The 21938-nt window shown below is 40.7% G+C and overlaps 2 protein-coding genes across 3 annotated transcripts in view; one reads left to right on the top strand and one right to left on the bottom strand.

Annotated features, from left to right (window-relative positions):
• GFM1 (G elongation factor mitochondrial 1) overlaps window positions 1–21938 on the bottom strand; it is a 54942-nt gene that overhangs the window by 17892 nt on the left and 15112 nt on the right. The window contains exons 8-13 of the mRNA XM_034780952.1: window positions 20916–21000; window positions 17647–17784; window positions 16600–16701; window positions 14878–14934; window positions 13988–14125; window positions 12509–12591 (exon numbers count right to left, since the gene is read on the bottom strand). Coding sequence (XP_034636843.1) covers window positions 12509–12591; window positions 13988–14125; window positions 14878–14934; window positions 16600–16701; window positions 17647–17784; window positions 20916–21000 — 603 coding nt within the window. The remainder of the gene's footprint in view (window positions 1–12508; window positions 12592–13987; window positions 14126–14877; window positions 14935–16599; window positions 16702–17646; window positions 17785–20915; window positions 21001–21938) is intronic.
• LXN (latexin) lies at window positions 709–12473 on the top strand. 2 transcript variants are annotated; one of them, XM_034780953.1, is made up of 6 exons: window positions 737–1058; window positions 4457–4519; window positions 5250–5427; window positions 5933–6069; window positions 10640–10702; window positions 12129–12473. In XM_034780953.1, exons 1-6 carry the CDS (start codon window positions 930–932, stop codon window positions 12225–12227), a joined length of 669 nt encoding a protein of 222 aa, XP_034636844.1. In that variant the 5' UTR covers window positions 737–929; the 3' UTR covers window positions 12228–12473. The 2 variants fall into 2 exon arrangements, with proteins under 2 accessions (XP_034636845.1, XP_034636844.1); XM_034780954.1 differs by lacking the exon at window positions 5933–6069 and having other exon boundaries at window positions 709–1058; window positions 5250–5482.

The raw sequence follows: 21938 nt of genomic DNA, 5'->3' as shown, positions 1-21938 counted from the left end.
TTTATAGGTCACTGCAGTCCAAACGCTCCAAAATACTCTATATTAAAACACAAAACATAGCCGACAGACACCCATATGGGATATTAGCATGGAAATCAGAACTCTTTTGCTGTCCCAAATTCATTTTCTTTCGGTGTTGAGTCTCCACTTGAAGTCATAATCCTCAACTGTGACATCAATTTGTGGATGCAAAAACTGGGATGTCAAAAAATGTCTGAGATGTTCAGCTAGGTAAATAAAACCTTGACAGGATTAACTTGTTAGAAAGTTGTCATGCAAATGACACTTTTAACAGAGAATGAAGGAAAATATAGACAACATTTTTGCAAAACAGAAATTCAAATTTTTCATAAAGCGTTAGCAATTTAAGCATGGATGATCCAGGTAGTCCTTCATGCTAACAAGGATGCACTGCTGGGGCTTCTAGTGGCAGAATAAGCTCCAAAAGTGAAGTTGCATAATAAAATGTATTATTGACAAAGAATGTAACAGCAGAGACTAGATTTATGAATCAGGCACTAACGGGGAAGCTGGGACAGGGCTGATCACAGACCTGCCTAGTCCCGCTACTGGAAGCCCCCACTGGCAGGGTTCATTTTAGTGGCAGTATTTGCAAAGGAGGATTGTGATGTATAGTGTCTTACACACACACACCTTCCAGCCTCCCGCATTAGCTTGTCCCAGCTGTTGCGGCTTCTCACGCCTCCTCCGCAAAAGCTAAAGTAAAACACAGCTGTTCCTGTTCCACCGAAACAAGGCGACTAACAGGTGACCCGCAGTGCCCCGTGGTGCACACGCATCAGCCGCGCCGCTGGGCACGGAGGCTGTAGCGGCTGCTTCCTGCTTTCGCGGAAGCTGAAGGGATCGTACACTCCCTTGCTCCGGCCTCGCCCTTCCCACTTGTGCTAGCAAGTCAAGCGCCCTGCTCCATGGAGATCCCCCCGTCCCACTACCCAGCTACGAGAGCAGCCGCCGTAGCTGTGAACTACATCAACTACCAGCATGGCAGCCCCAGTAAGATCTTTATGGTGCAGAAGGTGACCAAAGCCAGCAGGGAGGTGAGTGTGTGCGGAGGGGAAAACACTGCGAAGAGGGACTGGCCAGAAACACCCCGGCACATGCACTAGAACGAATTAGCCTGGGTCTGGAAAGCTGGACACAACCCAGCGCATTGAAGGCATATAGGGCGGAAATATGCTACTTTCCGTGCTGGCTGTGGTGTAAGGAAGTGATTGCTCCAGAGCCACTCCCTATTCCGCCGCTCAGTGCTGATTTAGAAGAGCGCAGAGTACAGAGCCCGGGCAGATAGAGTCCTGTTTCCCAGCCCCGGGGGAGTCTCATAGCAGCGTCACACTCATACCAGAGATCTTCCTTTGCAGTGCTGTAACTGAGTATTTACCAGCCAGCCAATATTAAGGCCCCCAGGTAGGCTACAAAATAGTCGTATTATAGTCTCCTTTAGTCTTGTGTGTCAGGACATTAAAATATATCTTTAAGTCACATAGACTTAATCTTCTAATGTTAAAATATTGTTCCCACACAAGATCAAGTTTTAATCCAGGAAGATTTAGGCTAAATTATGGTTCTCTGCTATGGCTTAAAAAAAAGTGTCCACACAGGTAAAACTACAGTGTTACCCAGGCTCCTGATTTTATCCTGAGTATTGCTGTATTTGGTGTTTTGCCTAAAGCCCCAGTTCCTGGAGTCATATAGTTCTCAGCTTTCATTAAACAAATAACATAGCTCTCATAGTTGCAAATAAAAGCCTGGAAACATAAACCATCCCCGCCACCACAAGACAAATAAAAAGAATGCCAAATTTATAATTTAAAATCTCATGGATTTCAGTGAGGTATTTCCGATAATAAATGTGTTACAAATTAATTCTGCTCTTAAATGGTTCCCAGAATTTGTGATGTGGTCTTTGTGTTTTAAAATTCCCCCTGCTCACTCCTTCATACATCAGAAACAAAGCACATAACTTCACATTAAAAGAGAAACAGAAGATATACTGTGAACACTTGAATGCTTAGATTCTACAAAGACTTATGCACATGCTTGACTACTCACATGTGTAAAGTTACTCATGTATGTACATGTCTGCAGGACCAAAGCCTAAAAGTCCATCCACTCAGTGTATATGCGCATGTAAGATGCCTACATTAGAACTTTGCTGTTTTCAATGACTAGGAAGCCCACTGGGAGTTTTGTGTACATTTGTTTAGGTTCTGATGAACAAAAGGACTAAAAATCCTAAGTATACAACTAACAATGTGTACTTATTTGACAATTGCACTGTAATGTTATGTGCTCATAATACTTGGCATATTAAAAAATTGATGATTTAGTAAGAAAATATAAACCCTTACTACTAACCGCTCTGCTATAGTTTTTGCTGAGATGTTTGGTGGGACTACATATTCATGGGAATTGTAAAAAGATTTGTATTAGTGAGGTGGTGCTGTATTGGGCCAATCAGTATTTACTTTTGAAGAGAGGAAGGAAAAGGAGGTTATAACTGTTAAAGTGGGATTTCTTGTTCATCACTTAGCAGGAAAGAACAAAACTGCTTTTACACCTCTCTCTAAAGATCTGATTTACCTCCTAGAATTGATCTTTCCCTGTGTCAGGGAAGATTAAAATCCTTTCTCCCCTCCACTGAGATCAGATCCCCTATCCATTCTACCTGTCACCATAAAGCACTGATAAATGCCCACAGATGCTTAAGTCATTGTTCAAGACTTTCTTCCTTCCATACAGGAATTCTGTAGCTCTCCTCAATCCAGAAAGGATCACTGTTGATAGTTATTCCAGGTCTGGCTCCACAAGTAACAGAACCTTGGATTCTTTCCAGATTGAATTGCATTAACCCCTAACTTGCCATACTTTCTCTTATTCTCAATTCAACTCTCCTCTTTAGGAGAATGCATGGATGAAAGTCAGGTTTGAGACTGTGCCTTTAGTAACTTACTTATATATCAATAACCAAAACTGCTGCTTTATCCACAAACATCTATTTGATAAGTAGGCTGAATTGTCTACTGGATTAAACATGTCAGGAAGCCAGGAGCTCCCAAATTCTAATCCTGACTCTTACTTGATAACGATGTTGCCTTGGACAAGTGACTTGACTAGCACTGAACCAATTCTCCACAAGAGTGTAGTGAGGATTAGTCACCATTTGTGCATTCTGAAAATGGACCACAATATAAATGCAAAGTATTAATAAACCTTTTTGTCACAGCTTTGAGCTTTTTCTTCATTGTTCTTACAGATAATAGCTGGGACAGATCTACTCAAATGTCCCATGAACCAGTTGCTCAAAGATGTCTTAAGTGGCCTTGCTCCCATTTCTGGCACAGTCTGAAGACTAATAATTAGCTTGTGCCTATTTTCTTTTTTGTAGTTCTGAAGTTTGGAGATAAAGCTGTTATTACATCTGCACCGCCCTCTCCTCAGACAACGTCCTTTTATATCAGATCAAAGCAGCAGAGAAAGCATAAATAACCTGGTGGTGGTAACTTCTTGCAAAGACTGTTCTCCAGTTCAACACTTCATGTACTATACAATCTATTGTGTTGAGATACCTGGTTACAATGTGATTAAAACAGTGTAGGTATGAATGAACTATGTTCCAACGTGTGCACCAGCCTTGCTGGTGCCCGAGGTAGCACAGTTCAGGAACATAGCTTGATTCCATCTACAATGCTAGTATGAAACATGTTTAATAGAGTTGAGGAGAGGGAAAGGACTACTGTGTAGTAACTGTGCCCGCCAACACTGCAGCTCCTACTGTACTGATGGGATTTTGGGCTCTGTCTCTATTGGCCAAGGAATCAGTTACCACCTTTCCACCAAGAACGCTGGAAAGATATTGTCATGGTTACTATCAGAACAGCTGGGACTCTCTCAGCAAAACGCTGCCCTTGATTTGAGACTGTACTATGTTCCAGAACACAGTTAGCTTAGTCTTGAGGATTAGTCTATGATATTCTGTAGAGTTTTCATTTTACAGCTCAAATACTTTAAGACCATATATAGTTTTTAATTCCTGGAGGGTGAAAGTCACCCAATGCACATGGCCCACACAAGGCTACTATTATTTTAATAATTTGTGCTTAGGAGCAGTAAGGATGGGATTTATGTGGCAGATAGGACTCTGCATGTTCCCTCTGCACTGGATGTATTTCACCCGATTGGACTTTAAATAAACTGGACCATGGATAACTAACCAGATGTGACATCAGGAACGTTGGTGCTGTGTATTAAATGACTAAACTAAGTCTGGTCACATGTACACAAAAGATAAGTAAAGAGTTAAATATGTACTGTACAGAGTGGCACTGTGCATTGTCATACTTCACAGGAATAACTTGAACAATCTCCATCAGGTACAACAATGAGGAGGATTAAAAACAAAACAGTTTAACTTTTTAAAAATATTTCCTCACTTTAGGACATTGCTGATGTTGGGCATAAATACCACCTTAAATTTTCACTGGAAGATATCCTCCACAAGGTGAGTACTGCTTTATATACTTAAATTGTGAATTCTTTAGGGCAAGAATCATCTTTTAATTATACATGTAGACAGCACATAGCATAATGGAGCCCTGCTCTCTGTTGGGGCTTGTAGACTGTACCAGTAAATAATTATTTGAAAGTTATCTGGTTGTAAAATTGGAGCACAATACACAAATTTCAGAGCTCCCTTCATTGCTAATCAGGCCATAGGACTGGATTTAACCAAAAGAAGAAACAGCCAGTTTTTGGCACCATGAAAGCCCTGAAAAGTAACTTTTTGCTGTATAATACCATGGTATGGCAATTTGTTGAGAGAGGCAATTAGCATATTAAAAACAAGGATGTCTTAGTGTCATCCCCTGTGAGTTAGATCACATCTTAAATTTGCAGACCTAATTTGAATATATTTCTCTAGCTAAATAACAAGCAGAATACTGTGTCAAATTGATATAAAAGGGAAAAGCACCATCACTAAATATATAGCTTTGACATGTTCTATATAAACTACACAGAAAGTTTGTGAATATATTTTAAGGGTAATTAAGATTTTGACCCTGCTTTAATCTTAATGAAATAGTCTGCACATACTCTCACACATCAGACTTACAGAAAAAATGGCTAATACATAAACAGTAAAATAGATGCATTGTGGAGTTTTCTACGTATTAACTGTCTATTTTACTTTATTAAAATGGATTAAATCCATGTAACTATTTCTGTAACAGGACAATGCCATTAACTGCACTGCTGAAATTCTTTATCTTCTGAGCAACCAACGTACTGCGCCACAAGTGCATTTTACAGTGGAAGGAGAATTTGGGAAGAACACAGATGAAGCAGATAACGAATTTTACAACAGAATCAAGAGCCTTCAAGAACCGTTGGTTGCACAAAATATTCCAGGTATGAAGATGAGGGAAGGGATTTTGGCAGAAACCTTCACCTTCTTCATTCAAACGTTAGTGTCAAGCATAGCAGCAGTGAGCATTCATTAGTTTTGAATGTGCTGAGATTGACTCAATTTTTTTTTAATTGCTCTTTCCCTGAATACTTATTAGGCTAATTGCTTTGCTTTAAAAACGTATGGCTCATCACTGTTAGCATTATAAAAGCTACTGGAGGCTCCAACTGAGACCGGGCCCTCATTGTGCAAGGCTCTGTACTTAAACACTGTAATAGATAATCCCTGTTCTGAACAGTTTACCATCTAAATAGAAAAGCCAAACAAAGGATAGAAGGAGAAACAGACCTTTTCCCAAGGTCACACAGCAGGTCTGCAGTAGAGCCAGGAATAGAACCCAGGTCTCCTGATTCCTAGTCCAGTATCCTACCTACTAGGGTGAGATTGAATGAGTTTCAATTTCAGATTTTCACACATTTAATACAGATTATTTGCTTTGGTTCTCAGACAATTATGGCAACATGTCCCCAGAAATGGAGCCCATCAGCAATCTAGCCCGGGTGGCCTGTGGTTATATAATATGGCAGAACTCCACTGAAAATACATTGTACAATTTGATTCAAATCAGAGATGTCAGGCAGGTGGTAAGTAATGCACCTAATCAATGCACTGGGATGATAATAATTAGGAATAAATTCAGAGAAGCTGCTATGTAAGGATACTCCATTGTTAAAACTATAGATTGCTGAAGGATAAGTAGAAACATATACATTTAGATTTAAGGTCTACAATGGAACAGATTCTGTGAATCCGACTGAGATTTGGACAATATCAAGATTTCAAATGGGTTCTTTGCTCACCATTTACAAAATGGTGTAGGCAATGTCCTACCCTGATTAGGGTATAAAATATGTTTGAAATATGTACATACTGACTGACCTATTCCTTATTCTCTCTATCCTTTGCACCTCAAAGTTGATATGCATTTATATATCAATACTAAAAAAAAATTCAGGACACTGAACATAACAGGATAGCTTGCTCTCACTAGGTATTTACTCCACAATCATGGTATTAGTACAAGGTGTTTCTGGAATTTAATATTCAGTGTCCCCATTTCTGAATTCATGCACGTTCATGTGATTGCATGTTTTATAGACCATGTTACAGGAGCACTCATACAATGGATGCAATTAGATATCACTATCAAAGAGTGCATCTATAAAGGAGTCCTAGTCCCTCCCAAACAGTTAGTATGTCAAAGGACATGCTCCGGGCAGAAAATTGAGCTGCTTTATGGCACAGGCCAACCTACACCTGTAATCCATACCCCTCATGTGAAAAGCATACCTCTAGGATTGAGTCAAAGCAAAAGTAATTACAAAGATTTCTATTTTAAACCATTCCTATGAATTTCTTTGTCTGTTACACTTTTAACCAATTAAATATTTTTTCTGCTGTAGCAAAACAATGCGCCTACTTGATGATTGGAGTGTTCTCCTAGGTCTTCTCTTCATTAATTTAATTTTGCTCCATTTCTCATACAGTTTCTCGGTGACAACAGTATTGCAAGTTTATTAGTTACAAGTCTTTTGACATTTTTTCTGGTCTAATCACTTCATTTGATTGGGTTTTCTATTACTTTTCTTTCCTTCATTTATATTCTCTAAGTCCAATTTACAGTAGTCTTACATCTGCACAATATCAAAATACTTTCCTTTATCTTTTAGTTTACACTACAGTCTCACAATCAGTCACAGTAATATTGTTTGACATCTCTATGCTATCTGAGTTTGGCCAAATAGCAATGGGCTGCATCTCAACTCCAATAAGATCAAAATCCATCTATGTTTGTACTAGTTTGTAACACTCCAGTCTTCAACAATTGTTAATTTACCTAAAAGGATATTCAAAGATAGGATCAAGTCTCTGTTTAATTCTTAATTTCATATCACCAAATATTACCTTTTTTAACCTTGCTCTTGCTATATTTGCTTTTATTAATTTCTGTATGTTTCATTTCACTAAAGCACGTGTCTTAAAAGAATACTGAAGCAGCTCATACCTTGAAAGAGTTATATACCTGTAGTTGGGAAATGCCCTCTGAATTCTTCTCTCTTAAAACTGAAAGAGGGCCATTATTAATATGATTCATATAATAATTACTTCTGCTGCAGAAGCAGCCATCCAGCTGGCTAAAGCAGTACATTATTAGCTAGTTAATGTTCACAGAATTATATGGTATAGTGATCACTGATTAAGTTTGACAAGAAAATAAAATGCATGAAAAGCAAGGTGATGGTCCCTAAGGGAAGGGCTAAAACATGTAAACATTATTTCATGTTTTATCTTTATTACTCTGTCTGATTGTCCATTGAAAATTTCTTCTTACTGAATTGATCTTGATGTGCCCTAAACCATTCAGGAGTACATGGCCTGTAGCTGCCAAAACAAATTATAGCTTTTCAAGTTAGTCAAAAGTAACCCATCTGCCACAGCCAAAAGACCCTGTGGGTGTCTTACCAGAAAGAGACTTCAACTTGTCTGAGTATAAGTTTCTTTAGGAAAACCATAGATGGTGTTTAGGTAAGTGGAGACTCCCTACTTCTATTATCTACTTGCTGAGAAGAAATATGGATTTTCTTTTGCAATTACAGTGAGACAATTTACAATTCAAACATATTAATCCTGGACACTGAAACACAGAATAGGACCTGACATTCAGAATAACCACAAATGACACATCATTTAGGATCATGCTGTTGTAATCTAAACAACTAAGGGGCCATCATACATTTTCAAAGCCCAGTTTTGGACATTCAATATGTGCAATTAACTCAGCTGAGGTTGTGTGTGTGAAAGGAACACAGAGTCACAAACTCACTTTGGGAATGAAAAACTGTCACAGAATGGGGATAAAGACTAATCACCTGAGCATCATCACTTCAGTGGTGTTCATATCATTCTGGGAACAGAATTTGTTAATTAGCTTTTCTCCCTCTGGTGGCTGATTTGGAGCAGGAGTGGATCATGTGTGGATTTTAACACAACTGTCTGCAACAGATAAATTTTAGAACAGGGAAAAGCAGACACCATATAACACTTAAATTAGATTAAATTTCAGATCTGTGCTGTGTTCCTTTCATACGAAGCTAAGATAAATTATTAGTAATTGGAATTATGAGGTTTCACTTATCCTTAGATTTTAGTCTGTTTTTGTGTATTCTGCTGTCCACACCCATCTCTTATAACATGTTACCATGGTGAAACGTCCTGCAGTGCCTGGCATGTCTCACCCTATTAACATAATTTCATTTCAAAGTTATTTTCCTTGTTAGCATACCTTACAGACTTGAGATCTTGAAATCAGTGGGATTTGCGCTCTTAACTCATTTAGGCACTTTTTGAAAAATCCCACTCTATTCACCGTTCTTAGGTGCAAAAACACATCTGTACAGAAGGAGTAAGAGAGACTGGGGCCCTATTGTCTCTTCTTGCAACAAGAAGAGATCCTTATTAAGTGTGTGGAATGCCAACACCAAAGTATCATTTCCCTCTTCCTTGGAAACCTGCAGGAATGCATGTGCTGTAGGGATGGGGTTTAGAGGCTGATGACAGGCCATAGGAACAGCAATGAGGGAGTTCCCTTTCTCACAGATCCCTGGAGTTGGGAAGCTACATCCCCCTGTTTCCTCTAACCCAGGGGCAGGCAAACTATGGCCCAAGGGCTGCATCCAGCCCTCCAGATGTTTTAATTCGGCCCTCAAGCTCCTGCCTAGGTCGGGGGCTTGCCCCGCTCTGTGCGGCTCCCAGAAGCAGCAGCATGTCCCCACTCCAGCTCCTATACGTAGGGGCAGCCAGGGGACGCCGCACACTGCCCCTGTCCCACGCTCAGTCCCCATAGCTCCCATTGGCCAGGAACCATGGCCAATGGAAGCTACGGGGTGGCGCCTGCGGACGGGGCAGCATGCAGAGCTGCCTGGCTGTGCCTCCACATAGGAGCTGGAGGGGGGGGACATGTTGCTGCTTCTGGAAGCTGCTTGAGGTAAGCACCGCCCAGAGCCTGGCCCCCTCCCACGCCCCAACCCCCTGCCCCAGCTCTGATCCCCCTGCCCTCCAAACCCCTTGGTCCCAGCCTGGAGAACCGTCCTGTACCCCCAACCCCTCATCCCCAGCCTCATCCCAGAGCCCTCACCTGCTCCCGCACCCCAACCCCGAATTTTGTGAATATTCATGGCCCGCCATACAATTTCCCTACTCAGATGTGGCCCTTGGGCCAAAAAGTTTGCCCATCCCTGCTCTAACCTCTTCACCCAAGGGAACAATTTTTTCATATCTCTGCATGGTAAAGTTCAAACACCTATACCCAACATTTATGCAAAAGGATACAATTTCTCTGAATTCCAACACCTTTCAGATTAGATCTGGCCTTGAAATATTCATATATTATGGACATAATGATTAATTGCCCCAACTGACTGGACAATGGCACATGCAAACATTTGCTACGCTTGAAACAAGATGTATAGTAATAGTGTTTAGTATCAACAGAAACAGAACTAACTTCTATGGGATTCCATCTGGCAGTGTTCTCCCATCCAAGATTATATTATGAACAGCAGTTTCAGTGGTTGGAGGACTAATCCAACTGATTGCTGCTGCTAGTTTCCCAAATCAGGTATTTTTGTAGCAAGATTTGCTTTCCCTAAAATAAGTACTAGTTTCTGCTGTTTACAATTCCCATGTAACTTTGGATTTTCTTAAATGACCAATTGCTCTACTCGGCTTCTTTGCCCAAACCCTAAATTATTCACAGTCACAAAAATCTAAACACACAACCAAAGCAAAGAGTCTCTATAGTAACATAAGTAAATGGAAAATGAGTCAACACTAAAAAAGTTAAGTTGTTTTGGAAAATAAACCCAGTATTTCCCTTGAAAGAGAACATTACATTAGTCATGCCTGACTTTATAAACAGAGCTGTTTGAGCAATCAGTGTGGAGTTAAACTTTGTGTTCTGTCTTTCAGATGTTATTTTGTGGTTAAATGAAGTGCAGCATAGAGCAAAACTAAATTTCATCTGTTTTATTCATTACTCTTTTGTAACATTTTGGACATTTTATTGCTGCCAAGTACAACTAAATGATTGTTTTTATTAATGAAAAGGTAACTTAAATATCAGTCCTTATTGTCTTGTCTTTATGTTGGTTCCAGAAAAGAAACGATGATTACTTGGAATTTGACTACACGGTCCTACTTCATGATATTGTTTCACAGGTAAAAGTTTTATTGTCAAGCAAAAGGGAAAATTAGATTACCACCTATGAATTGTCTTTCTAGAACCCACCACGTTAGACAGACTGACAGTGACGTGTTCCCCCTTCACCCTGATGCTTGGACCAGTAGATTGGCTGCATAACAGGGCTAGACGACCCCTTCCACCTTGCATTCTCCAGAGTACTCTGCCTTCATTTGTATGCATATAGCAGACCAAGGGTCTCCGCTTATGTCAGAGCTTCAGGGATCTTAAATTCTTTGGTTATAATTCTAATTGACTACAAAAACTAAAGAGAAAAGGGTGAAATTCCTGGGCCGTTCCTGTGAGATGGAGGAGGTTCTTTGAGCAGCTGCTCTCAGACCTCTCCATCAAGGGGAAATTATTGCTAGGGTGAACCCATTCCCCTTTCTGGCCATGTCTGAAGGGGACAAGAAGAGGAGCCAAAAAACATCTGAATCTGCTTAAACACCCTCACAGGGACCAAAATGCTCATGTGTTGGAGCAATTTGGGCACAGAAGGGCCTGGTCTACACTTGGGGTGGGGTGGTGGTGGTCTCGATGTAAGATACGCAACTTCAGCTACGGGAATACCATAGCTGAAGTCAACATATCTTATTCCGACTTACCTCCCGTCCTCACGGCGCAGGATCGATGGCCACGGCTCCCCCGTCGACTCCGCTACCGCCGCTCGCTCCGGTGGAGTTCCGGAGTCGATGGGGAGCGCGTTCAGGGATCAATATATAGCGTCTTAACGATAGCGATATATTGATCCCCGATAAATTGATTGCTACCCGCCGATATGGCGGGTACTCTGGACGTACCCAAGATGACCAGAGACATGTGGGAGGGGTTAAGTCCTCCATAGCCTGGAGGAATGAAAGTAGTGTGCCCAACCAGCATGAGGGCAAGGTCCACAAAGAGCTGTTGGATCAGGCCATGGAGATGCCCTCCACACTGGGCATGGCACTGGCAGCATCACCTTAGATTTCCAAATGGCACTATCTTACACCTGGCACCATCTTACTACACAGTACAGTGTCTCAGGTAAATCTTTTTTACAAAGAAAATAATTTGCATTTAAGGAAAAAGTTTTAGACTCAAAGCTTTAGATACTGTTTAGTGTAAAATCATTCACAGATAACACGAGATTCCCCTCCCATTACAAATATTACCATTCAGACACACACTTTATCTTCATTAATATTTGCATCTTGTGAACAACACATACCATACTTTAGTCATCTGTAGGGAGGAAAGGTCCTGAAAGGAATTAGCCAACTAACTGCAGTACAAAGCACAGTTTTTGTTTCTTTTGCAGTCCTGCACTTGTTTTTGTTTCTTAAACAGCAATTGGTATTCTAGTTCAGTATTGGTCTAAGAAAATTTCCTGTCTTCTCCAGTACATTATGTATTTTTTATCCACAGGAAATTATTCCTTGGCAAATGCAAGTTCTTTGGCATCCACAGCATGGAGTTAAAGTAATAAAGAACAGCTGTCAGCCAAAACATGCAGAGCAGGACTAGAAGTATATCCAGTATGGCAATAATAGAATCTCAGAAGCTATGGTGATGGAGAAGTCATATAAGCAGACAGGTGTATAGACAGACTAAGTGATGAACAATATCCTTACCCACTCAGTGAAACCCTCTATTCCTTCCATCTGTATTTTACTTCATGCCCAAACAAATCAAAATAAATGTTATGTATTTCTTTTCTGTAGTGTAAATGTTGTGATGAAGATATAATAAAATGTCTCAGTGCTTGGCTAATTTGGTGTATTATGCTGGATAAGAAGAATACTTACAGTACAGGTTTTGTTATGCTCTCTCTAAAGGCAACTTTAGGCTTTCCCATGGTACAAAGACAAGCATATTCTCTTTCCATTCGCTGCGGAGAAAGCAGAAAAAATCCAGGACTGTTCCTGTCAGTGACAATGTCTTTGATCACAGTCACTGAAGTAGTTTGAAAAACCCCTCAAAAAACTGCGTGTCACTGTCAATCTGATATAATCCCTGTTTAGGAGCAGAAACTTCTGAACTGGAAGTGTTCCACAATACAGGTAACATCAACATTCTTATTCAGATTTAAGCTGTACAAGATTTTCTATGTTCTATAAAATGCCAGCTCCATTTAGCGTTATATAAAATTGTTAAAGGAACACTTTCATCTTGAAATACCATAAATTTTATAAAGTCAAAATTAGTTTTAAGGGAATAACCTCATACAGACTCCAGATCTCCCTGCCAATTAGTTTTACAACCCATTTTCCTTTATAATTTTTAGAGCTTTTTCTCCTTTGGGTTGCTAAACAGGGGAAACTGACTATGGTGACATTCACTGTAAACAAAAGCTGTCAAATGTACAAAATGAGCAAACAGGGAAGAAAGTGCTCTTCTGACATTTTAATTATAGTAATCTTAGGTGGTGTTTGTACTAATAGGTAAAAAAATTTCAGACCGAAGTCTGATTTTTAAGATGATAGAAAGCCTTCAACTAAAACTATTAATGCCCAGGAAAGATGACTAAGATGTACAAATATCTATATCTAGATATTTATTAAACCACCACCTTAAGCAGCCAATAATTATTTACATTAATATTTTAGTGCTTTTCATTCTGGAGATCCAAAAATCCATTATGAACTATGGCCCCAACTCTCCATTGGATCTAAACAAGTGGAATTTGCACTTCTGCAGAGCACTGGTAGTACAGCTTGTCAGGAATTTTTCGATTAAATAGTTTTTCATTGGAAATTACCGATTCATCAAAATGGATGTTTTCACAGGAAAAGGTCAGTTTTGACCATACTTTCATCAAGGCTTCTCAAATCCAGGATGGGTGTGACTGGGACTCAGACCCAGAACGTGGAAGACCTTGGTTCAAATCTCTGCTCTGCCTAATTCACACCATGAACTTGGATTTATGTCCAAGTCATCCCAGGTGACTGCCCCAACTACCAGTCTATTGGCTGCTGACTTTTTTTTTGGCAACACATGTCAAAAGATCAGTTTCATCCCAATGTGCAGTGGGAAATCTTTGAAATCTCAAAACAGCTTTCCACCCAAACTCTACCCATTGGCACCACACAAGCATAGTGATTCACAACTGCAGAATCAGGGCCTGTATTTTGTGATCACTTAGCCCACCTACAAGAAAGATTGTGGCAGATGTTTTTAAAGCGCACAGCAATACTACACAATATCCTAGGGCACAAAGTAAAGAGCAATACTTTCCCCAGCCAAGACTCAACTGCAGAGGTCTCAAATTCAGTTTTTATAATCACCTGAGCATAGATTTCCAAGTGCAGTTCTCCCATTCCAGAAACGATTGTCTCTTTGCTCTCATTGTCAAAGTGGACTCTAAAGGTAGGATCTTCTCTTGTAAACCGGTTCAGGCCTTTTGAAAATTTATCTAGGTCATTCTTAAAAAAAAAAAAAAAAAATTATACACATGCAAAATAAATTAACCACTTTATTCAACATTCTATGAACAGCAGATGATGGAAAGGTCTGAAAAATTCATCCTAGCTAGTTAGCACCGTTCCCTCCCAATAAGAGGTACATGGATTTGCCTCCCAAACAGATCCATAAGCTTATAATCAAGAAAAAGAAGAACAGGAGTACTTGTGGCACCTTAGAGACTAACAAATTTATTAGAGCATAAGCTTTCGTGGACTACAGCCCACTTCTTCGGATGCATATAGAATGGAACATATATTGAGGAGATATATATACAATATATATATAATCAAGTTCATTCTCCAAACTCTTGTAAGTGTGCCTGCATGTGCCTTACCACAAAGCAAGAACACCCCTAGAGTAGGAAAAGAGGTCATGCTTAGGTCAGCGTTAGCTAACCCCAATCTTTTCCTTAGTGAGCGTGCAGGTTAACACCTTTTATCTTGATTTAGCGGATAGCCTTTTCTTAATGTAGATAAATCCCTAAAGTTAATCAGGGCCAGCTAACACATTTTAATTCACGTTAAACAATATGAGTAGCATGCTGATAAATGCATCAGCTAACATGTTTTAAGACACCACTCATTTTCACAGCATAGACAAATACAGAGGGTTTCCCTCAAACTGTAAAATGACAAGAGTAGAATGATAGGGGAGGGAACTCAGACTGAAAGTTTTGTATTATTGGCTATAAATTTGATTGACAGGCTCTTACCTTGTTGGAAGGCTTCATGGCTACTGAAATGACAGGTTCAGGGACGTGAATCGATTCCTGTAGTAGTTAAAAAGGAACAGTTGCCAAATAAACAAGTTTCAGTACAGCTGGCAATGCGATCACAGCAGAAAACTTAAGCTTTGGTCTCAGAGACCAGGGGTTCCAAACAAAGGTGACTATTTTTATAACATGGTCTTGTTCAGATTTACATCTCACATAGTAAAAGTAGGGATGCAAAATACCAAACGGTAAACTGATAAGCATTAGTCTCTCAGTTAACTGACCCTAACCGTTAACCCCCAGCCCCGCCAGCCAGAGCAGCCCTGCACCGGCCCGCCAACCCCAGCCACCCTAGCTCCCCTCCCTTTAATTATTTAACTGATTAAACGACAATTTTAATCATTTAAACGTTTAACTTTTTAAACGGATATTTATATCTCTAGGTAAAAGTTCAATTAAAATAATGTTATGTTCTTACAATCACAAAGCCAGGAAAATTCTGATTTAAGCTTGTCACTTTGTCCTTGACCCACCCTCTATTGTGTGTAGTTTGGGCTTGTGTCTTACGGCATTGGGAATGAAAGGTGTGCATTAAAGAGATCTAAATCTATACTAGAATACTACCCTGATCATCACCAACCCTCCTAAGGAAGGAAGGAAGGAAGAGTACTAAGGTGGAAGGAAAGGGATAAGAACTTGCCCATTTGCCAAGCTCAAACCTTATGCAATAACTGCTGAAGGACAATGGGATGAGGTGAGCATGACACATTCATATATACAATGTATTCAATTATTTTTGCAAGCATGAGTGAGTGATATTTGTACAGGTTTATATTTCGGGTAACGGGGAGGATATGTTTTTTATTGAATTATAAAACTGGATAAACATTGCCACAAGTGGACATGTATTAGAACCAAGAATCCTTCTGATCTAACATCATTTCAAACACAGTAAAGGAAACTGACTAGTTACAATTCTTTTATGTATATCAAAAAGGTTTTAAAATCTTAAGCTAATGATTTAATGGTTGATTGCTCATCAATGATGGTGCCCCAGCAACCAATGCAGTTATGGGAGTGATGATAAATGATTTTATATATTGCACATGACAAACCACCAACATATCTGCATTAGTTTTACAGCTCTCTCTCTTTAAAGCGCTTTGCCTTATCACATATTTTTAAAGCACTATAGCTCCTTCCCAATTTTCCTACTAAATTCTGTTAGTTCCTCTCAAGACCATGACAAAACTATATTCCAATACATACAGTAATTATAAGAAAAATATTTCTAATACTGTTGCTTGAATGTGAAATAATCTTTTTTCTGGACTGTGGCTCTTCTAGTTAGTTAAATGGTTTGGCTTCCATGTTTTTAACTCCAAATTTTCTATTTATATTGATACACACAAAAAACATTTTACCTATTATATCCAACTGACATTATACCTCCCCTGAGAGCTGACATTTGGTATTGTGTGTGTGTGTGTAATATCTTATATATATGCCTACATATATACTACAATTTTACGTTTGTATCATTTTTAAGGAATCTAAACCGGCATCAGAAATGTTTCTAGAAGTTATTTTCAGTTGGATATCCTTTGTCTGAATAAACAGAGCATTTAAATTAAGAAAAAGTGGCTTAAGAACTGAAAGAATAAAAACCTGATAAAGTCCCAAGGTGTAATGGATCAGGTCCATGAAAAAAGTTGTACTTACCATGGAAATGTCAGTACTGGTTTTATCAGCGAATGTATCCCCACTAGCACAATCAATTCCAAACAATGCACATATGTCTCCTGCATAAACTTCATCTACATCCTAAGAAGACAAAGTCAGGTTAGGTATGTACATGGTATTGAAAGGAAATGGCAAAGCATATCTAATATACACACAGAGCTACATCTGGTTTCAAATGGAAAGAACTATGATAAAAAGGGCTGGGATTTGCAAAAGGGGCTTAAGAGACTACCTACTTTAACATTCCAGCTTTCATAGAATCATAGACTATCAGGGTTGGAAGGGACCTCAGGAGGTCATCTAGTCCAACCCCCTGCTCAGAGCAGGACCAATCCCCAACTACATCAGCTTTGATAAAAATGTGCTGTAAACAGCTGGATACAAACTTGACACGAAGATCTTCAGTGCTAATTCATAAAGGGTCTCAGTTTCAATATTAGTTAGCCCAAGAGGAAGGGTGCTAAGCATGTCACTTGCTAACTTTCACGCAGTCTTGATTTGCCCATAGTATTTAGATTGCAAGAACTCTAGAAGCAAACCTACTTGCTTTCCACAGTTACATGTTTTCTGGATGGGGTAGTTTTTGTAGCATTTTGGGAGGTAGTTTTTAGTTTGAGAATTATAGTAAAAACCTCACAGCAGAGCTATTTCATTGGGGGAGTAAGGAAATAGCCTTGGAAAAATAGACATGAGTAAGGAAGTTGAAAAGGAAAAAGTGACATCTAGCCTTCTTCAGCCAGAAGGCCAAGAGCCATGTTGTAAGGCGTCAGGGGCGGAGAAAAGACATATGTGGAGAATCCTCCAACTCAATGGGGAAAACAATACAATGGAGCATATTTTAATTTCCAGTTCCACCTTTGGAAATCTATTAAAGGAAATAGGGTAACATGGGTCAAATGAGAGCAGAATTTTGCCCTATGTTGCTTTATTTTGAGATGCTGAACAAGCACCTCAACTTTTCAAAAAGCTTCAAGGACAGATAACAGCATCCAAAAGTTTTCCTCTATTTCTAGTTCCTACACTTACCTCCATCGAGTCTGCATGCATGCGAACCAGTCTCGGCACTCGCACCTTTTTCCCTGTCCTGGTGTTGTAAATGTAGTCACTTTTCTTCAACATCCCCTGATAAACTCGAATGTACGTTAGCTGCCCAAAACGGCCAGCCTGCAAATGGCATTAAAAAAATGGAGATAAAGGTTAGAACCACCACGAGAGTCAACAGCACAGCTATTCTATATGCACTCTGCTCTGGCTATTGCTAAAGGACCATTAATTTGGGTTTATTAGTTTGAAACTATACATCAAAAATAATTTCATCTACATTTCTAAAACAGTCAAACCTTCTCTCAACTCTGGGGTAGAATTTGGCATCTCCTGATGAGTTTCCTACCTCCCCAACTCACCAGTCCAAAAGCTTGCCCGCTAAAATGTATGCCACAGCATCCTAGCAATCCAGATGGTAATGTCTCATATGACAGAGGTCTCTGTCACTACTCTATAATTAAAGATGCAACCACATTTTCATTTTAAGCCTTATTTTCCCTCTCATATATGCACAAACCCACCCCCTTTTCCAGATTTGCACAGGAATATAACATTTCCCTCTGAAAATATTTGTGATAAATCAAAGGAAAGCTAAACTTTTCAGCTGCAGTTCCAACCACAGAGAAGGAAGGTAACATCTTTCAACCCAGAAAAGGCAGAAAAATCAAATCCTTTTGAAAAAATGTGATGTGTATCAGGAATGAAACCATTTTAAAATTTCCAAATTCACCCATGTTTAGAATCATTCAGACACAGCAGAATGTAAAAATTTTATGAAAATAAAGAAATTATTAGAAAACAGTCATTATTAACTAGATCTCTGATAGTAAGATCTCCATTTAAAGATTTACTTGTCAGTCTGTGGCAACAGGCACAGACATCAAAGGCGCACTGAGACCAGAGCTCGGCAGCTCTATGGGCCTATGGGAGCCAGGATAACTGCTTACCCTACAAATGTTACAACACAGCTATTTTTAAGATTATAAGACGTCTTTCTGAGCCAAAATGGAAGAAAGGGGCAAGGAAGGTCACAAACACAGGTATAAAAAATGGAGCTGAAAGACAGCACAGAATGGAGTCAAAGATATGGGCTAAATGAGTTTGTCTGGAATAAAAACTGACTATGGGTTTTAAAGCCTTCTGTTGAAACTACAAATTGTTACAGCAATAAACGAGAATCACCTTAAGAAGCGATGTCGATAAATGAGCTATCTGGAACAATTAACAATTGTTTTGGACAATTTTCTGCGGAAAAACTTAACTCAATGGGCAGCAGCATCACCACGTGGGCTGTTGTCAGCATCCTCTTCATGGTCATCACCATGTACCAGGACCTGCCATTTACCAATACACCACTATCCCTTTTTCCAGACATATTCTAATTGGACTAAATGAGAGGACATCACCACCCCCTTGGCCTGTCCTAAGAAACAACCAATGTCCTTGCTATTCTCCTCCTAGTGTATCAGCTTCATTGTCATTTTATTCCTACCACCTGATCATGTGTCTCTTATTTTTTGCCTTCTATCTCATAAGATCTACCAACTCTGGAAAAGTACAGTAGTACACGTTAGAGGCCATCCATGTTTTCACCCACAATTAAAATCACAGACATTTAGGGCTGAGGACCTCAAGAGATCATCTAGTCCAGGGGTGGGCAAACTTTTTGGCCTGAGGGCCACATCGGGGTTCCAAAACTGTATGGAGGGCCGGGTAGGGAATGCTGTGCCTCCCCAAACCCTAACCCTATCCACCCCGTCCCACTTCCTGCCCCCTGACTGCCCCCCTCAGGATCCCCGACCCATCCAACCCCCCCACTCCTTGTCCCCTGACCACTCCCTCCTGGGGTCCCCTGCCCCTAACCCCCCCCCTTGGAACCCTACCCCCTATCCAACCCCCCATGCTCCCTGACTGCCCCGCCCCCTATCCACACCCCCGCCCCCTGACAGCCACTCTGGACCCCCCCCCCCATCTACCACCCCCCAAAGCCCCTCTCAGAATGCGGTCCTGCGAACATGGGCAGAGGACTCAGGAGGAGCAGGGGCAGCCGCGCAGCCAGAGAGAAGCAGCGGTTTCCCCTTCAAAGCGCCGCTTCTCTCCGGCCGGCTGTGCGGCTACGCTCCTCCTGAGTCCTCTGCCCGCGTTCGCCACGCTCAAGACACCCGCACTGCCCGCCTACTTCCCTGAGGCTGCAGGTGAGCCTCCCTTCCTGCTCTCCCCTTCCCTTGCAGTGCAGCCCCCTCCTGTGCTGGCGGCACGTCCCGATGAGGCTGCGGGGGAGGGTGAACAGCAGGGAGGGGGCTCAGGGCGAGCCTCCCGGGCCGGGAACTCAAGGGCCTGGCAGGACGGTCCCGCGGGCCGGATGTACCTGCGAGCCGTAGTTTGCTCACCTCTGATCTAGTCCATACACCACCCCGATTCTGAGGCAAGATGAATTATATCTGCACCACCTCACCCCATCCTACATCCATCTGTTAATGCTTTTTCCTGGCAATTCATCTTGAGATCAAAGCTATGCTCATGAAATAAAAAGCTGGTTTAAAAATCAGTCTCCAGAATTCAGTGCATACTGAATGTTAGAGTCAAATTCTTTTGCTAGCCAACCGGAATACATGTGGTGCCTTACGCAGGGTGCCACATACTGTAATAATTAGAAACAGCATTAAACATCTACCTCATACAGAATGGAAGAATTCTTATCCCTCTGCCCCTTTTGAGAGATTTGAGCTATATAAATTATGGCAGATCCCTTTGGTTCCGTTTGCTCTGTTCTCTAACCAGGTCACAAATAATGAATGTGGGTACAGTATATGTCTAAGGTGATTAACAGAAGTTGTATTCAACACTCTAAGTCAATCAGCTGGAATCAGATGTTGGCAGCAAGAAAAAGATAAATGAAAAACTCAGAAACAATTGAAGCAAGGATTGGCTAATGTATGGAAACCCATCTGTTAGAAATCCTTAGCTCAGCCATGTCATGAACATAATAATGAAGTAACAAATGCGTCTCATGCACAAATAGACACATTTACCAGAAAGCTTTTAAACAAAACTCTAGTATGTTTCATTTACAAAACCAATAACCATCCCTGTGTAAGACATTTCCTGGGGATTAATGACAAGCTGCTATTAATGGCCCAGTGCACATAAACCTTACTTAATCCATCAGTTCTCCCAGGAAATGCCCTGTGCCTCAATTGTTCTTGCTGAACTAGAAATTCCTCTCAAAGAAAAAAACATTAATAACCCACCTCCAGTTTGAAAGCCAGACCTACAAAAGGCGCAGAGTCATCTCTGACTGAGTTCAGCAGAAGTTTGGTTTTATCCTCAGAATCCCTTTAAAAAAAAGAGGGGGGGGGGAAGAGGGTTTAAGTGACGAGACAATACATGGCAGCTTCTCCTGACTGTGTGCTCAATCCTGCTAGGTGCTGGAGTGCCCTACACTCCCATTGAATTTGTTTGGGAGTTGCAAAGTGCTGCTCAGCACCTCCCAGTAGGATCTGTGCACCTTGCAGGACCAGGCCCTCTAGAGACAACTTCAGACAAACTACAGCCATCACTGAAGTAGAGGTCCACAGCACTGACATATTTATCACCAGTGTTCACATCATCTCACTAAAATTCCACTGGAAGAAGTGGGTAGCACAACGCTTTATTACACATATTTCATTCTTCATGGAAGATGCCATATTTAAAGCACTAGGGACAGAATTCCAAGAGTGAAATCCTGGCCCCCTTGAAGTCAATGGCAAAACCCGTTGACTTCAAAAGGGCCAGGATTTCACCCCAATCCTCAAAGCAAGTATAATTAGAGAGAGGTGTGCATCAGGCACAGAATTGGCAGCCAGAAAGTCTCAAGTACAAATCCAAACTCTAACAGTGACTCCCTTTGTGACCTTGGGTAAAACTGGCTTAACCTCCCAAGTTCTAGTCTCCTCATGTGTAGGATGGAGATAACACTGCTGCTTCTTCCAGGTATTTTGAAGATTGGTTAAAGAAAGAAGACCTAAGGTTTGTCCACACTTAAAATGCTACAGCTGCGCCACACTAGCGCTTTAGTATAGACACTTCCTACACCAATGGGAGGGACTCTCCCATCGGCGTAGGTAACCCACCTCCCTAAGAGGCAGTAGCTAGGTTGATGGAAGAATTCTTCCATTGACCTCATGCAGTCTACATGGGGACTTATGTCAGCTTCACTACGCCAGCCAGAAGAGTGGATTTTTCACACTCCGACTGATGTAGTTAAACTGACCTAATTTTCTACAGTAAGA

The sequence above is a fragment of the Trachemys scripta genome, chromosome 9 (assembly GCF_013100865.1).
Source record: "Trachemys scripta elegans isolate TJP31775 chromosome 9, CAS_Tse_1.0, whole genome shotgun sequence".
In the NCBI taxonomy this organism is placed as follows: domain Eukaryota; kingdom Metazoa; phylum Chordata; order Testudines; family Emydidae; genus Trachemys; species Trachemys scripta.
The sequence above is the reverse complement of the archived record's forward strand: the minus strand, read 5'-3'. Positions and strand labels throughout refer to the sequence as shown.

What these genes read in the sequence shown, in the direction of transcription:
- LXN (XM_034780953.1), top strand. Translation starts at nt 930, where the DNA reads ATGGAGATCCCCCCGTCCCACTACCCAGCTACGAGAGCAGCCGCCGTA. An exon ending in TGACCAAAGCCAGCAGGGAG is followed by an intron (nt 1,059 to 4,456) that starts GTGAGTGTGTGC and finishes TCCTCACTTTAG; the next exon opens with GACATTGCTGATGTTGGGCA. An exon ending in GGTTGCACAAAATATTCCAG is followed by an intron (nt 5,428 to 5,932) that starts GTATGAAGATGA and finishes TTTGGTTCTCAG; the next exon opens with ACAATTATGGCAACATGTCC.